This window comes from Ranitomeya imitator, chromosome 3 (genome assembly GCF_032444005.1).
Source record: "Ranitomeya imitator isolate aRanImi1 chromosome 3, aRanImi1.pri, whole genome shotgun sequence".
NCBI lineage: Eukaryota > Metazoa > Chordata > Amphibia > Anura > Dendrobatidae > Ranitomeya > Ranitomeya imitator.
In genome coordinates, this window is record NC_091284.1 from 478959189 (window position 1) to 478977406 (window position 18218).

At 41.8% G+C, this 18218-nt stretch overlaps 1 protein-coding gene across 1 annotated transcript in view; it reads left to right on the forward strand.

Annotated features, from left to right (window-relative positions):
* Nucleotides 1–18218, forward strand: part of CYBB (cytochrome b-245 beta chain) — a 92459-nt gene that overhangs the window by 22608 nt on the left and 51633 nt on the right. Inside the window, exons 2-5 of the mRNA XM_069757543.1 lie at nucleotides 4285–4380; nucleotides 5648–5758; nucleotides 13726–13810; nucleotides 15505–15653. Of these exons, the coding sequence (XP_069613644.1) occupies nucleotides 4285–4380; nucleotides 5648–5758; nucleotides 13726–13810; nucleotides 15505–15653 (441 nt within the window). The remainder of the gene's footprint in view (nucleotides 1–4284; nucleotides 4381–5647; nucleotides 5759–13725; nucleotides 13811–15504; nucleotides 15654–18218) is intronic.

An 18218-nucleotide genomic window follows, 5' to 3' on the forward strand; every position in this document is an offset into this window, starting at 1 on the left:
CTCTGCAAACGCAACGTGACACCCGCAGACCATTCCATCAAAGTCTGCATTTCAAAAGTCACTACTTCCCTTCTGAGCCCCGACGTGTGCCCAAACAGTGGTTTACCCCCACTCATGGGGTATCAGCGTACTCAGGAGAAACTGGACAACAACTTTTGGGGTCCAATTTCTCCTGTAACCCTTGGGAAAATAAAAAATTCTGGGCTAAATAATTATTTTTGAGGAAAGAAAACGTATTTATTATTTTCACGGCTCTGCATTATAAACTTCTATGAAGCACTTGGGGGTTCAAAGTGCTCACCACACATCTAGATAAGTTCCTTTCGGGGTCTAGTTTCCAAAATGGGGTCACTTGTTGGGGGTTTCTACTGTTTAGGCACATCAGGGGCTCTGCAAACGCAACGTGACGCCCGCAGAGCATTCCATCAAAGTCTGCATTTCAAAACGTCACTACTTCAATTCCAAGCCCCGCCATGTGCCCAAACAGTAGTTTACCCACACATATGAGGTATCACCGTACTCAGGAGAAACTGGACAACAAATATTGGGGTCAAATTTCTCCTGTTACCCTTGGGAAAATTAAAAAATTCTGGGCTAAATAATTATTTTTGAGGAAAGAAAACGTATTTATTATTTTCATGGCTCTGCATTATAAACTTCTATGAAGCGCTTGGGGGTTCAAAGTGCTCACCACACATCTAGATAAGTTCCTTTCGGGGTCTAGTTTCCAAAATGGGGTCACTTGTGGGGGGTTTCTACTGTTTAGCCACATCAGGGGCTCTGCAAACGCAACGTGACGCCCACAGAGCATTCCATCAAAGTCTGCATTTCAAAACGTCACTACTTCACTTCCGAGCCTCGGCATGTGCCCAAACAGTGGTTTACCCCCACATATGAGGTATCAGCGTACTCAGGAGAAACTGGACAACAACTTTTGGGGTCCAATTTCTTCTGTAACCCTTGGGAAAATAAAAAATTCTGGGCTAAATAATTATTTTTGAGGAAAGAAATTGTATTTATTATTTTCACGGCTCTGCATTATAAACTTCTATGAAGCGCTTAGGGGTTCAAAGTGCTCACCACACATCTAGATAAGTTCCTTTGGGGGTCTAGTTTCCAAAATGGGGTCACTTGTGGGGGGTTTCTACTGTTAAGCCACATCAGGGGCTCTGCAAACGCAACGTGACGCCCACAGAGCATTCCATCAAAGTCTGCATTTCAAAACGTCACTACTTCACTTCCGAGCCCCGGCATGTGCCCAAACAGTGATTTACCCCCACATATGGGGTATCAGCGTACTCAGGAGAAACTGGACAACAACTTTTGGGGTCAAATTTCTCCTGTTACCCTTGGGAAAATAAAAAATTGCAGGCTAAAAGATCATTTTTGAGAAAATAATTTTTTATTTTTATTTTCATGGCTCTGCATTATAAACTTCTGTGAAGCACTTGGGGGTTCAAAGTCCTCGCCACACATCTAGATTAGTTCCTTTGGGGGTCTAGTTTCCAAAATGGTGTCATTTCTGGGGGATCTCCAATGTTTAGGCACACAGGGACTCTCCAAACGTGACATGGTGTCCGCTAATGATTGGAGCTAATTTTCCATTTAAAAAGCCAAATGGCGTGCCATCCCTTCCGAGCCCTGCCGTGCGCCCAAACAGTGGTTTACCCCCACATATGGGGTATCAGCATACTCAGGACAAACTGGACAACAATATTTGGGGTCCAATTTCTCCTATTATCCTTGGCAAAATAGGAAATTCCAGGCTAAAAAATCATTTGTGAGGAAAGAAAAATTATTTTTTATTTTCATGGCTCTGCGTTATAAACTTCTGTGAAGCACCTGGGGGTTTAAAGTGCTCAATATGCATCTAGATAAGTTCCTTGGGGGGTCTAGTTTCCAAAATGGGGTCACTTGTGGGGGAGCTCCAATGTTTAGGCACACAGGGGCTCTCCAAACGCGACATGGTGTCCGCTAACAATTGGAGCTAATTTTCCATTCAAAATGTCAAATGGCGCGCCTTCCCTTCCGAGCCCTGCCGAGTGCCCAAACAGTGGTTTACCCCCACATATGAGGTGTCGACGTACTCGGGAGAAATTGCCCAACAAATTTTATGATCCATTTTATCCTACTGCCCATGTGAAAATGAAAAAATTGAGGCTAAAAGAATTTTTTTGTGAAAAAAAAGTACTTTTTCATTTTTACGGATCAATTTGTGAAGCACCTGGGGGTTCAAAGTGCTCACTATGCATCTAGATAAGTTCCTTTGGGCGTCTAGTTTCCAAAATGGGGTCACTTGTGGGGGAGCTCCAATGTTTAGGCACACAGGAGCTATCCAAACGCGACATGGTGTCCGCTAACGATGGAAATAATTTTTCATTCAAAAAGTCAAATGGCGCTCCTTCCCTTCCGAGCCTTACCATGTGCCCAAACAGTGGTTTACCCCCACATGTGAGGAATTGGTGTACTCAGGAGAAATTGCCCAACACATTTTAGGATCCATTTTATCCTGTTGCCCATGTGAAAATGAAAAAATTGAGGCTAAAAGAATTTTTTTGTGAAAAAAAAGTACTTTTTCATTTTTACGGATCAATTTGTGAAGCACCTGGGGGTTCAAAGTGCTCACTATGCATCTAGATAAGTTCCTTGGGGCGTCTAGTTTCCAAAATGGGGTCACTTGTGGGGGAGCTCCAATTTTTAGGCACACGGGGGCTCTCCAAACGTGACATGGTGTCCGCTAAAGAGTGGAGCCAATTTTTGATTCAAAAAGTCAAATGGCGCTCCTTCCCTTCCAAGCCCTGCCGTGCGCCCAAACAGTGGTTTACCCCCACATATGAGGTATCAGCGTACTCAGGACAAATTGGACAACAACTTTCGTGGTTCAGTTTCTCCTTTTACCATTGGAAAAATAAAAAATTGTTGCTAAAAGATAATTTTTGTGACTAAAAAGTTAAATGTTCATTTTTTCCTTCCATGTGGCTTCTGCTGCTGCGAAGCACCTGAAGGGTTAATAAACTTCTTTAATGTGGTTTTGAGTACCTTGAGGGGTGCAGTTTTTAGAATGGTGTCACTTTTGGGTATTTTCAGCCATATAGACCCCTCAAACTGACTTCAAATGTGAGGTGGTCCCTAAAAAAAATGGTTTTGTAAATTTCGTTGTAAAAATGACAAATCGCTGGTCAAATTTTAACCCTTATAACTTCCTAACAAAAAAAAATTTTGTTTCCAAAATTGTGCTGATGTAAAGTAAACATGTGGGAAATGTTATTTATTAACTATTTTGTGTCACATATCTCTCTGGTTTAACAGAATAAAAATTCAAAATGTGAAAATTGCGAAATTTTCAAAATTTTCGCCAAATTTCCGTTTTTATCACAAATAAACGCAGAATTTATTGACCTAAATTTACCACTAACATGAAGCCCAATATGTCACGAAAAAACAATTTCAGAACCACTAGGATCCGTTGAAGCGTTCCTGAGTTATTACCTCATAAAGGGACACTGGTCAGAATTGCAAAAAAAGGCAAGGTCTTTAAGGTCAAAATAGGCTGGGTCATGAAGGGGTTAAATGGATTGGATGGAGGCGTCTACTCTATACTTAACGAGTTTGCGTGTGCAGAAGTTCTTTGCTGCTTGGGAAAATTTCATAGCAACCCTGCCCTCAATAATTTAGAATAAAGTTAAATCACACTTTTATAATACAACCTGGTACTTTTGAAGGGTAGTACTAAAAGAACCAATATTAATTTTTGTAAAATACCCTAAAAACTTGCTCATGCAAGGACCCATGGACATCAACATCTTCGCCCCTTTTGCCTTTCTCCAGGTTCTTTTTACCGCCTTGTTGTTCTCATTGTTTTATATTTTTCCTTTTGGTTAGGACGTACACAATCTCTTATCTTGTCTAAAGGATATCATCAGTCTGGAAGACTCTCAAAATATATCAAACATATTCTCATGATGAACCCACTTGATGGCAACTTTTGAGGCAATGAATGTTTGACTGGTCTCTGTGGTTCTTGGTGCACAAATTGCAATGGTTTTGCATTAATGCTATAATCTCTCTCTATGAGCATGTCTTTGCCATGTAACATCCCACATACTGTTTTCTTGGACACCATATGCTTGTGATGACCTTTATTGTAGAGCTTTAATAAAGCCATGTTAAAAAAAAAATATCTGTCCATTGGCAAGTAGTGAACGTCTATACACGCATACGTTTTTAAGTTTTCCATGCCTAACATTCATTATAACACAAAATTATCATAATTTTTTTTTTCAGCTGGCTTGGTTAGGAATAAACGCATTTCTTTTCTGGAATTACTATCTTGTCTATGATGCAGGCCCAACATATTTCTTCTCCAGAAAACTTTATGGGGTAAGTATCTAATCTTCTTTTAGAATGTATATGTTAAAGGGATTAACTGCTACTTGGACAACTCCTTCTGAAATATTGTAGTCATCCTTGTAAAATAAAACCATCTTAGGCCATGTCCACACGTTCAGTATTGGGTCAGTATTTTATATTAGTATTTGTAAGCCAAAATCAGGAGTGGAACAATCAGAGGAAAAGTTTAATAGAAACACATCACCACTTCTACATCTATCACCCATTTTTGGTGTGGGCTTGCAAGTACTGAGCTAAAAATCTGACCAAATACTGAACGCGGCCTTATAGTCAGCTTCGGTATCGTCGCAGTTTTGACGATGGTGGTGCTTGGCTCCCAGAAGCTTGCATGATATTGTTATGCCACATTAGCGCCGCTGCTGCCAATCAATGGCCGTTAATGGGCTGCAGTGCTCAAACCAGGGGTGACACAAACGAAAGAGGGCTTTTATGCAGGAGCATAATAAGGGCCCTTTGCATTCCAATATTTCATCATGACACACCAGTCCAACTGCTTTGGAGGTGGAAGTGGGCCCTCTTGTCTTCTGGGCCCCTGTGCGGCTGCAGAGGTTACACCAATGGTTTGTCCGCCCTAGGCCCACACCTTCCCCAGACTTACGGGGTTTGGCCGAAGGATCAGAAAGCACAACGGCTCAATAATGGCAGCTGATTGTCTGCAGGGCTCAAATGGCATAGAAATGTCACGTGAGGTGAGGATTTTACATTTTGTATTTAGGAAGGGATTGTCCTAGTAATTGATATCCCCTTTAACTTGAAAGTATTCACATATGTTATAGGTGGACTTTTCATTTAGTTACGATTATAAAAATATTTCCACAATTAATTAAGCAAAAAATGTGGTGTAATTTATAGCAAATTGTCTTACCTTTTTCCATCTATGATGAATGAAATGCACCACAAGGCTACTACAAAAACTGCCAATATTTCTTCTTAGAACGAAGCCTGTGGAGCCTATATAATATTAATATTAATATATTAATATTAACCATATATTAATATGCAGTACAGTATTCTGTTACTGTAGAATATAGACAAATGCTCTTTATGTTCTTTTTGAAATTTTCACACATAAAGGTATTTAGAAAACCAAGTGAGATTTTTGAATAAGAGCTTGTTCACACAACACTTTTTTCAATTTGTGTACTGTTATTTTTACCAACAGATCATGGAATGATTACAATTAATGTGCCATATGATGTGCCTTCCACATATATAATTTCTTTTTCTTTTTTTGCAGTCTGCTCTAGCTTGGGCCAGAGCACCAGCCGCCTGCTTGAACTTTAACTGCCTCCTTATCCTTCTTCCAGTATGTCGAAATCTACTTTCGTTTCTGCGTGGATCCAGTGCGGTAAGACCACAGCAATATTGGTCTCATTCATGTGGAAAAAAATATTGACTTCCATTGTTTCCCATTGAACTACCATAAGGGTACCGTTACACTATACGATTTACCAACGATCACGACCAGCGATACGACCTAGCCGTGATCGTTGGTAAATCGTTGTGTGGTCGCTGGAGAGCTGTCACACAGACAGCTCTCCAGCGACCAACGATGCCGAGGTCCCCGGGTAACCAGGGTAAATATCGGGTTACTAAGCGCAGGGCCGCGCTTAGTAACCCGATGTTTACCCTGGTTACCAGCGTAAAAAAAACCAAACACTATATACTTACATTCCGGTGTCTGTCCCTTGCCGTCTGCTTCCCGCACTGACTGACTGCCGGCCGTAAAGTGAAAGCACAGCACAGCGCGCTGTGCTCTGCTTTCACTTTACGGCCGGCAGTCAGTCAGTGCGGGAAGCAGACGGCAAGAGACCTGACGGACACCGGAATGTAAGTATGTACTGTTTTTTTTTTTTTACATTTACGATGGTAACCAGGATAAACATCGGGTTACTAAGTGCGGCCCTGCGCTTAGTAACCCGATGTTTACCCTGGTTACAAGCAAACGCATCGCTGGATCGGTGTCACACACACCGATCCAGCGATGACAGCGGGAGATCCAGCGACGAAAGAATGTTCCAAACGATCTGCTACGACGTACGATTCTCAGCAGGATCCCTGATCGCTGCTGCGTGTCAGACACAGCGATATCGTATGGATATCGCTGGAACGTCACGAATCGTACCGTCGTAGCGATCAAAATGGCACTGTGTGACGGTACCCTAAGTCAATGGTTATACTCATGTTTCCTAACTTGTAAACCTATTGGTAGTCCCTTTTAAGTAAATTTAGAATCATGTTACCTATATATAAAGATGAAATCATACTGCGCATTTACCACTTATTCAGAATGGTTAACAGTATTTCTTATTTTTAATGTTTAAAAACATTTTATGCATTTTGAGTTGAAATGTTCATAAGGAAAAGGGCATACACAATAAGGCATTTCTAACTGCACAATTTTTACATGGCAATTTTATTTCTAAATATTTTCTTATAGAGGTTTTCCAGGACTAATATATGTATGATCTATCCATAGGATTGGTCTTCATCAGTAGTAGATTAGTGTGGGTCCAACACCCAACAACTCTAGTTATCATCTGTTAGCAGGTCACACACCCCTTAAGTACAGTACATTATATATGGACACAGAATGTCACAGCTCTGCATATAGTGCAGTAACTATTATCTGGTACTGCACCTCAGGTTTGATTGAAAATACCTACAGTACCCAACCGCAAACCATTTTATAGCTTTCTGAGCTTTGAAGTTCTTGATCCTTACACTGTGTGCTTGCAGTGCCTATGGAACCTGCTAAGAGCTGATCAGTGGGTGTGCCATGCGTCAGACACCCTACTGATGTGATATTAATGACCTGTCCTAAAAATAGGGCATCGATATGATAGCATTCATGAACAGAAATAGATAAGACAGCCTGGGGAGCAAAATTACAGAATTACCTCTATGCAGAGTCTAGTATTATTTAGCAGTACCATTTTCAGTGTAGAGATGACAGTGGTCTGCGACAACTGTTCCGATAAGGCTGAACATCCGCTTTGCACTGACAAGGGGCAGTACCCCGAAACACAGTGTCTGCAAATTGAGATTCTGGTTTGGCTATTACCCTAAGACATGTGACAAGGCTCGTTAAAGGGTCAACATTGACTTGCAGGATTGCTACCTTCCAATAGGTGGCACTAGAGTTATAGCTCTCTTCCTCTCTGAAGAGACAATTTGCATGATAAGGCCGAATTCACACATTTTTCTTTCACAGTCTGAGTACGAATCGCAGTGCAAGGATCAGGTCTTATTGGCATATAGGAAGCTGCCGAGTTTGGGTAAGGAGACCAGTGGCCAGTCTGGGCATAGCTGTCTAAGTATAGAACTCAAAACACAGATGTGTGAAACCAGTCTTAGAGTGTAAATATTAGGAACTATATTAAATTTTAAGGTTTGACCAAATGGCACTTTGGCTACAGAGCTGAAACACCAGAAAGCAAAAACAAGGAAACCACAACTGGCTCACTGCCAGTTAATTATTATTATTATTATTAATATTATTACTATCATTAATATAGCGTCATCTTATTTCTATCCTGAACATAAAAAGGATCCGACAAATTAATTCCAATCACCCCCATCCTTACTTCCCCTGAAATGGGGGCAGTTGGGAAGAAAGCTTTAGTGATCAGCAAATTTTTCAAAATAAAATTGAATTTGCATTTCATTGGCTGACTTGGCTCAAAGATTTGAGTGAATCGGTATATCTTGAATGCACTGTATATTATATATATATATATGCATCTCGCAATCAGAAATCATCCAATTTTTTTTAAATTACTGGCTTACTTAGTCTCTGTCTTCAGTGCAATGTTCTCAATCTAAAATAGATATTCTGTAAAAACATGTCAAGACTTAGGGCCCGATTCATCAAGGTGTTTTTGCTAGAATAATGTGGTAAAACACATTCAAATATCTTAAAATTTTTTGTGCAACATGACTCTTTTCTTGTTTTCACAACAATTTCCTCCAGTTCCGCTAAAATGGAGCTGGAGCGGCATGCGGCTAGGCTCACCCATTACATTTATCAAAAGCAGTGGAATAACTTACTCCAGAAATGTTACTCCAAACTATGACTAGAGTAGCATTTCTGGGGAGGCACATGGAGGTGCACTCCAATGAGAAGAAAAGATACGCTTAATTAATTAAGTGTTGTGAGCCTCTTAGTGAATTAGGTGAATCCTACTTCTGCACACCCCTCACTAATACTGGCGTAGGAAACAAATTAGGCTTTTATTTTTTATATAAAACTGGTTAAAAGATGGAAGATTCTTTAAAATAGTTATTACAAATGTGTATTTCTTATTTACAAGGTCCATAAGAAACAGAAATAAGGTATAGGTGGGATGGGGCATGGCGAAGGCCAACAGAAATCCACCAAAAGTTGTGGCCTAACTTATGCCATAAATGTTGCTCTTGTCCCTGACTAGTGGAACATTTCTGGCAAGGCGCATGGAGGCACACACCTGTGGTAAGAAACGCCTAATTCATTAAGTGGCAAGCTCCTCTTAAAGGGAATCTGTCAGCAGCTTTTTCCTAAGTAATACGACAGCAGGTAGAGACAAAGACCCTGATTCCATGGATGTATCACTTAGTATACTGGGTGCAGCAGTTCTATAGAGTCTCTGTTTTCTCTGCTGCAGTTCTAGCAGAGCTCCGTTGTTAAGCTGCATATAACCCCGTCCAGGGCCGGCCTACCCGGGCAAGTGCCAGGGCCCTGAGCAGGCAGGAGGGCCCACTCGCCGTCGGGGACACCTGTGCACTATCGGGGCTCGGTGTCTGTGCTAGTGCAGACACCTGCGAGTGGGCCCCTCCGCTTAATCAGGGCACTTGTGATACTTACCTCTCCCAGCTCCCTGCCCTCTGCCTGAGCAGTCACAGTTCAGAAGGCTGGAAGATGACGACGCTGAGGAGTCCGGAGCAGAGCAGCAGCCAGCGATGAGAGGTACCGTATTTTCCGCTTTGTAAGACGCATTTTATTTCCCCAAAATTTGGGGGGGAAATGGGGGTGCGTCTTACAAAGCGGATATACCGCTTACCGTTACAGGCTGGGATGAGGGGGTGTCCGCTGCTGCCCGCCGCCGCCCGTCATTGCTATCGCCCGCCACCGCTGCTGCGGTTGTCTGCTGCTGCCCGCTGCTGTCCCGGGAGATCCTGCAAACTCCGGTGCTGCGGGGGGGCTCTGGCGACATTTTGTGAAAGACCAGAGCCCCCAGGCAGTTCGTCCATGCGTTCCTGTATGACTGACTTCGGGAAAATGGCCGCCGGAATCTCGAGAGATGAGATCTCAGCGCTGAGACAGCCCTGCAGCCCCAGAGACAGCCTTGCAGCCCCGGAGACAGCCCTGCAGCACAGGAGCCCCCCTGCAGCACAGGAGCCACCCTCATCCCAGCCTGCAGCACAGGAGCCCCCCTGCATACCCCCTCATCCCAGCCTGCAGCAATGCTCCACTCCTGCCTCCAGCACCGACCCTGGGACCCTGATGCGCTGCAGCCACAACCCCTGGTGAGTAATAAGACGTATGGATTATAAGACGCCCCACCAATTTATTAAAAAAAAGTTTTTTTCCTATTTTTCTCCTCAAAATTTGGGGGGCGTCTTATAATCCGGAGCGTCTTACAAAGCGATTTAATTTTTTGGATGTTTGGAGCATTGTATATGGGGATCATTATACACTGGAGACTCATATAATGGCCCATCATACTCTGGAGCATCATATATGGGGCCAATTATATATGGAGCATGATATGGGCACATCATACACTGGAGCATTCTATATGGAGCCCATTATATATGGAGCATTATATGGGAACTATTCTATATAGAGCATTATAGAGCATCATACTGTATACTGTCTGGAGCATTATGTGAGGCTTATTATACTATATGGACCATTATTTAGGGCTCATTATACTGTATGGAGCAATATATGGGACTCATTATACTTTATGGGGCCCATCCTATAATGTATGGAGCATTATATGGGGCCAGCTATATATGGAGCGATATATGGGGCTCAGCATATACTGGAGCATTATAAATGGAGCCCATCATATACTGTATGGAACATTATTTGGGACCCATTATGTATGGAGCAATTTATGGGGCCCATTATGCAGTATGGAGTAAGGCTGTGTGCACACATTGCTGATTTTTTGTGTTTTTTTTGCGTTTTTTCGCTATAACAATGCTATAAAACCGCAAAAAAATCATACATTATGCATCCCATCATTTAGAATGAATTCCGCAATTTTTGTGCACATGATGTGTTTTTTTTCCGCAAAAAAAAAAACGCATCGCGGTAAAAAACGCAGCATGTTCATTAATTTTGTGGATTTTTTTTTCGGATTTCCAGAAAAATCCGCAACAAAACGCACCAAAATCGCGGTAAAAACGCATGCAGATTTCTAGCAAAAAATTTCAGGTTTTTCTCAGGAAATTTCTGCAAGAAATCCTGAACGTGTGCACATAGCCTAATACATGGGGCTCATTGTACTGTATGGCGCAATATATGGGGCCTATTATATACTGTATGGAGCAATATATGGGGCTCATCATTTTGTATCGAGCAATATATGTGTTAGGTGTCAAGTTCCCCCCGCTGCACAGGGAGAATCTAGAACCATCACCGATGCGGTCTCTCATTCTCCTCCAGCGAGGTGGAGCCTGCTCAGTGGAGACATCGGTCCCAGCATCTGGCTCAAGCTGATACTGTGCAGCTGGTTACTGCTGTCCTTTCCAGGCTCAGCCATTGTAACCAGTAATGATCAGCGACAAGCAGGCATCCCTGGGACTGTCCTGCTTTTCTTTTTCTGAGCATGCCCAAGGGACGACTTCTCATTGGAGGTCAGGGGTCACATGCTCAAGTCCTGTAGCAGCTCCTATTGAACCACTAGGAAGGTCCCGGAGAGCTTCCTCTATAAAGGGTTCACATGGCCACACGACCATGCGCTAGTATAAACTTACTAATATGTGTGTGTGGATGCATGCCTGTCGATGGATGAAAGCTCCAAATCATTCCCACCCCTAGAGATGTTGACTGTTCGCAAATGATGGAGTAATCTAGCGCCAGACAGTGCTATCCAAGCACAAGAGCACGATCCTTACAGCGCCTATTCAGCAGCGACGCCGTGCGCTTTCCTTGCCCTAGACAGGGTGGTTAGTGGCGTCCACCAGTGCGGCGCTGTACGCACTCTCGTGCGGTAAATATTGGTTAGTTTACCCCTGGCACCGCTGTTGCGGCGCCAAGCACTAGTGGTCTAGAGGGACTCTTCCCCCTGTCCTTGGGGCAGAGTTCTGTCTCCTCGCTCTAGTGCTCACTCTGCGGTTCGGCGGCCCTGTGAAGCAACAGGGCTCATCTCCCTTTTCATACCGGGTGAAGCTAACCCTTGTGTAAACACGTTATACTGCCATATTTTGTTCGCCATTTCTTAGCAGCAGGTTCTATCTCTGCACGGTGGACCCCGCGCTGCGAACACACCTCTTATCACTCATTATATTATTTGGTGCATTCCGCCAGCTCTAACAATATGTGGCTCATTATACTGTATGGAGCACTATATGAGGTCTATTATTCTATATGGATAAATATATGGGCCCTATTATTCTGAATGGAGCAATATACGGTGCCCATAATACTGAACTGAGCAATATATGTGGCTCATTGTACTGTATGGAGCATTATATGGCGCCTATTATTCTGAATGAAGCAATATATAGTGCCCATAATACTGTACGGAGCAATATATGTGGCTCATTGTACTGTATGGAGCATTATATGTAGCTTATTATACTGTATTGGGTATTGCATGGGGTCCATTATTCTGTATGGAGCAATATATGTTGCTCATTATTCGGTATGGAGCAATATATGTGGCTCATTATACTGTATGGAGCACTATATGATGTCTATTATTCTGTATGGATAAATATATGGGGCTCATTGTACTGTATGGAGCATTATATGACGCTTATTATTCTGAATAGAGCAATATATAGTGCCCATAATACTGTATGGAGCAATATATGTGGCTCATTGTACTGTATGGAGCATTATATGTGGCTCATTATTCTGTATGGAGCATTGCACGGGGTCCATTATTCTGTATGGAGCAATATATGTTGCTCATTATTCTGTATGGAGCAATAAGTGGGGCTCATTATTATGTATGGAGCATTATGTGGTGCCCATAATACTGTATGGAGCAATATATGGGGCACTTTATTCTGTATGGAGCGCTATGTGGTGCCCATAATACTGTAAGGAGCAATATATGGGGCACATTATTCTGCATGGAGCATTATGTGGTGCCCATAATACTGTATGGAGCAATATATGGGGCACTTTATTCTGTATGGAGCACTATGTGGTGCCCATAATACTGTATGGAGCAATATATGGGGCACTTTATTCTGTATGGAGCACTATGTGGTGCCCATAATACTGTAAGGAGCAATATATGGGGCACATTATTCTGCATGGAGCATTATGTGATGCTCATAATACTGTATGGAGGACTATACTGTCTGATTTATGACCTACTGAAGAATGTATAATAGATATCTCTCATGTAATGTAAGAAGTGAAATCTTTGGCATTGTACTACACCTATATTTCTCTGCCGTATCTGTGCATCATGAATTGTGGTATGTGTTAAAGGGGCCCACTGAGATTCTTTCGCCCGGGGCCCACGAAAACCTGGAGCCGGCCCTGACCCCGTCACATCACAGCACTCTGTGTACATTATATAGTGAGACTGAGCTGCTAATCAGTCCTGAGGTATAGCTGGACAAGGAGGCACAAGGCCAGTTGTCCTGTAGTGATAATCATCTGCTGAGAAAACACAGATTGTAGTGAAATAGAAAAACACAGACCAGTAAGTGACACATCACTTGATTGTGCGCCTTCATTATGCTGCTCCCAGATTACATTGCTAAAACCTCATGACAGGTTCCCTTTAATAAATTTGGCGCCTCTTAATCCTGCATTCCCCTCATTATGACTGGTATAATAAATGAATTGAGCCCATACCATGCATTCTAAAAAACAATATTATAATTGATGTAATTCATAAGCATGCTTCTATTCTCTATTCTCCGTCTTCTATATCATTTTAATTCAGTCCTATGATAGATGCCTACAAAATGTCTGTTTTATTCTATTTTAGCATATTTTAGTTTGCATAGTAAAACATAACTTTTTATTAGGAGAATGAGAATACAGAGATTTTGAAAGTGATTACCTAAGGATCAATAAAATATCGTAGCATAACATTACTGTTTTGTTTTTGATCTTTTTTTGCTTTTTTTTTCCAGTGCTGTGGGAGAAGTGTAAGAAGACAGCTTGATAGAAACCTCACTTTTCACAAAATGGTTGCTTGGATGATTGCTTTGCATACAGGTTAGTATGAAAAAAAATCGTATTCATCATTCAGTCATGTAATACACCGGTATATTAAACCATAAAATACATTGCGCGGCAGTCTTCATGAAGAATGTGCTGGAGTAAGATGTGCCAAATTTATTAAAATGCATGTGCCTCCTAGAGTAGGTTCACACGAAAAAATTGTTCAGAGTTTTATCCAGAAAAGTGGGACGATTTTTGTCTCGCTTGTCATCCGTGTACAATCTTTTAATTTTTTTCTATTATTAATTTGCGAGACAATTTACAGTTTCCTATGTTACAGAATTGCAATGTATGTGTAAGAACAGGGTGCTGTACTGTACCATCAAATTTATTTTCCGCACCCATAGATTTGAATGAGTGAATCTCACATGATTTCCGGAGGAAAATCGTGCATGCTGCAATTTTATTCACACACAGGTTTGGCCGGTGGAAAAAAATCTTTCATCGTACTCCCTTATTGAATAACAAGGGTACAATGGATAGCACTCAGACCGAAAATACTGTTGTGTCCACAAGCCCTTGATGAATTTGGGACATCTTTCAGCTGTCGAGCACAACCACAAGAAATGTACTTCAATTGGGCACTTGAGTGCATTTACACCACTTTTTGGCCTTGATTATAATGAGTTTGTCAGCCTTGATTTAGCTGTAGGAGGGTTTGCTTTTTGCTTAGTTAAGCTCACCCATTTTTTTTTTTTCAAAAAGTTTGTGAACCTGGTCGTACAAAACAAAAAATGGCAAAATTAAAAAAAAGTTTGGTTTGTGTCTCTATTTTCTAAGACCCCTAACATTAAAAAAAAATTCAGCTGCATGAGTGCATGTTTTTTGTGTGGTTAAGCTCTCCCATTTTTCCAAAAGTCTGTGGACCTGACCTTAGTCATATCCTTTTTGCCTAATTATGAGGTGTGTATATAATGTTACCACATTTCAGAAAACTGCCAAAAACTGCCATTGTGTATGCAATCGGTCATATCAAAACATTAAACTTACCAATAAGCATTTAGAAGCCTTTGATCTTTGTGTGGCTTTCCCTCTTCTGCAATAACTGCTGGCAACAATCACATAGTTTTCGGTGCATGCTACAGTTTTTTTTTTATAAACTGCAGCACGTCTTCTTTTTTGTGGGTTTGCTGTGGATTTGCAGCGATTTGACAATGAGACGGCACAATGGAGAATATATAATTTTTGGCATGTAGAACTAAGGTGGTTTTCTATAGGTTAACCTCTAGCATATTGTTTAAATAAAATTCATAGTGTCTGATATTTTTGTTACCCTTTATCTCATTTTTATTACATCTTTTATGCAAGATCATGAGTAATATCCAATATTCATTCAGCTGAAAGTAGAGTTGGCCCAAATCGATTTGCAGGACCTGGTCCAGCTACTGCCTTGGCAGTCAATGATCGCTGGATGGGAGCCCTAAGAACCATCTCGTTTTGATGACCCAGCCTAGCGCAACATCACATGTACGTCACGCTGCAGCACGCCAGCTAATGAAGAGCAGAGCTCAGGCTGCCTGGAGGTAGGAGACAATTCTCAGGGCTCCCATGCAGCAGCCACAAATTACAGACATGGCCAATGTGCCAGGTCCTTCAAATTGCTTCCACTCTATTGGAGAGTTCATAGTTGCACGACAAGGAAGGGCAGTCTTCTGCAATAATAATTATTGTTTATTGCTTTGCTCCAGCTATTCACACTGTGGCGCATTTATTTAATGTGGAAAGGCTTGTGGATGCAAGAGTTGAGTCCGAAAACGGTACAATAAAAACTGTTCTTTCTGACCTTGGAGACAGAGACAATGAAACATATGTCAACTTTGTTCGTTCAAGAGTGCCGGTAAGATATCTTAACTCCTTTTCATTAAATCTTTATCACCTTTCTTCAACAGGCAATTTTCTTTTTACGCCCTTTAGTTTTTTCCTCCCCTTTTTTGCAAGAGCAATAACCTTTTTTAATTTTCCATTGACATAGCCACTTGAGTATTGAGATTATATCATTCATTTTACCATGAAATGTACAGGAAAACCAAAAAATTCCAAAAGCGGTGAAATTGCGAAAGAACCGCAATTCCACCATTGTTTTTTGAGTTTTGTTTTTACGGCGTTACTTGTGTGGCAAAAATGACTTTGTCAGATAATTCTTCAAGTCAGTTTAATTATGGCAATGTCAAAGTTGCATGGTTTATTTCTGAGACCTGCAATTTTTTTGTTTTTCCGTAGGTGGAATGATTAAGCAGTTGTTTTTTTTGCATGGCATGCTGACATTTGTTGGGGCACATATGATGTTTTGAGTCTGACCACTTTATATTGCACTTTTTTTGCAATCCAGCAGTTCTGGTATTTTATTATTGTTTCTTGCATCAGACTTTTATGGACGCAACAGTACCAAATATTTTTAATTTTTTAAATGTCTATTTTTTATGGTGGATAAAGTTGGTGCTGAATTATGTTTCATTTTTACATTTTTTTATTTTTGTTTTACTTTTTACTCCTTTTTTGAAAAAAAAATCCTCTAGGGGCCTTGAATATTCAATGATCTTATCTCTATTACTACATACTGACTGTAACGGGGTATACCAAGCTGGGGTACCTCTTACCGTACCACCCCATGTTTCAGGAGGTCAACTCTACAATGGCTGGAGTCTGAATGAAGGACGCTGGCTGGAATTGCTTGGTTACATGGGCGCATATAAAAGATCACTGCTTCTCCACGTATTTCCAATCTGACAACACTTTACTCACAGGACACAGAATATATCACACAGATACAGAGGGCAGGCCAATAGAAAAGTGGCAGGCCAGACATACATTACAATAGCCGCAGGTGGCCGGAGCCTGCCGATATTTACTGTGGGAATTACAAAGGTGGGGGGAGGACAAAAGGGGAATATCGTGTCTCCTCTGCCCAGGGTCGCAGCCTGTGGGCTCATGCATTAGGGATATGCATCTCACATGGAACCTATTATACATACATATAACTGCACAACATATTCTGGGTGCTGAGTGGTTCCGTAACACGTAACACTGACATACAACTGTATGTCAGTATATAGCCAAAATGATAGCTGGGCTTTCCAAGAGCACAAAAATGACAGCCATTGGGGCCTTCAGCAGGCCCAAGATTGCATGTACCCAGAACTGGACTCCTTAACCCCTTTCTGCCAATGCACGTACTATTCCGTCCATGTGGGGAGGGCCCTACTTCCCAAGGATGGGATAGTACGTCCAGCGCGATCGGCCGCGCTCACGGAGGGAGCGCGGCCGATCGCGGCCGGGTGTCAGCTGCCTATCGCAGCTGACAATCGGCACTATGTGCCAGGAGTGGTCACGGACCGCTCCCGGCACATTTACCCCCGGCACACCGCTATCAAACATGATCGCGGTGTGCCGGCGGTACAGGGAAGCATCGCGCAGGGAGGGGGCTCCCTGCGGGCTTCCCTGAGCCCCCCGCAGCAACGCGATGTGATCGCGTTGCTGCGAGGGTCTCCTCACCTCCCTCCCTGCTCCAGACCCGGATCCAAGATGGCCATAGCATCCGGGTCCTGCAGGGAGGGAGGTGGCTTCACAGAGCCTGCTCAGAGCAGGAACTGTGAAGCCTGCAGTGCTGCAAGTCAGATTGGTGATGTGCTGTGCACACTGTCAGATCACCGATCTGTGATGTCCCCACCTGGGACAAAGTAAAAAAGTTTTTAAAAAAAAATTCCACACGTGTAAAAATTTTTTTTTAAAAATTCCTAAATAATGAAAAAAAAAAATTATTCCCATAAATTCATTTCTTTATCTAAATAAAAAAACGAACAATAAAAGTACACATAGTATCGCCACGTCCGTAACGACCCCACCTATAAAACTATATATCTAGTTAACCCCTTCAGTAAACACCGTAAGAAAAAAAAAAACGAGGCAAAAAACAACGCTTTATTATCATACCGTCGAACAAAAAGTGGAATAACACGCGATCAAAAAGACAGATATAAATAACCATGGTAACGCTGAAAGCGTCATCTTGTCCTGCCAAAAACGAGCCACCATACAGCATCATCAGCAAAAAAATAAAAAAGTTATAGTCCTCAGAATAAAGTGATGCAAAAATAATTATTTTTCTATAAAATAGTTTTTATCGTATAAAAGCGCCAAAACATAAAAAAAATGATATAAATGAGGTATCGCTGTAATCGTACTGACCCGAAGAATAAAACTGCTTTATCGATTTTATCAAACGCGAAACGGTATAAACGCCTCCCCCAAAAGAAATTCATGAATAGCTGGTTTTTGGTCATTCTGCATCACAAAAATCGGAATTTAAATTGATCAAAAAATGTCACGTGCCCGAAAATGTTACCAATAAAAACGTCAACACGTCCTGCAAAAAACAAGACCTCACATTACTCTGTGGACCAAA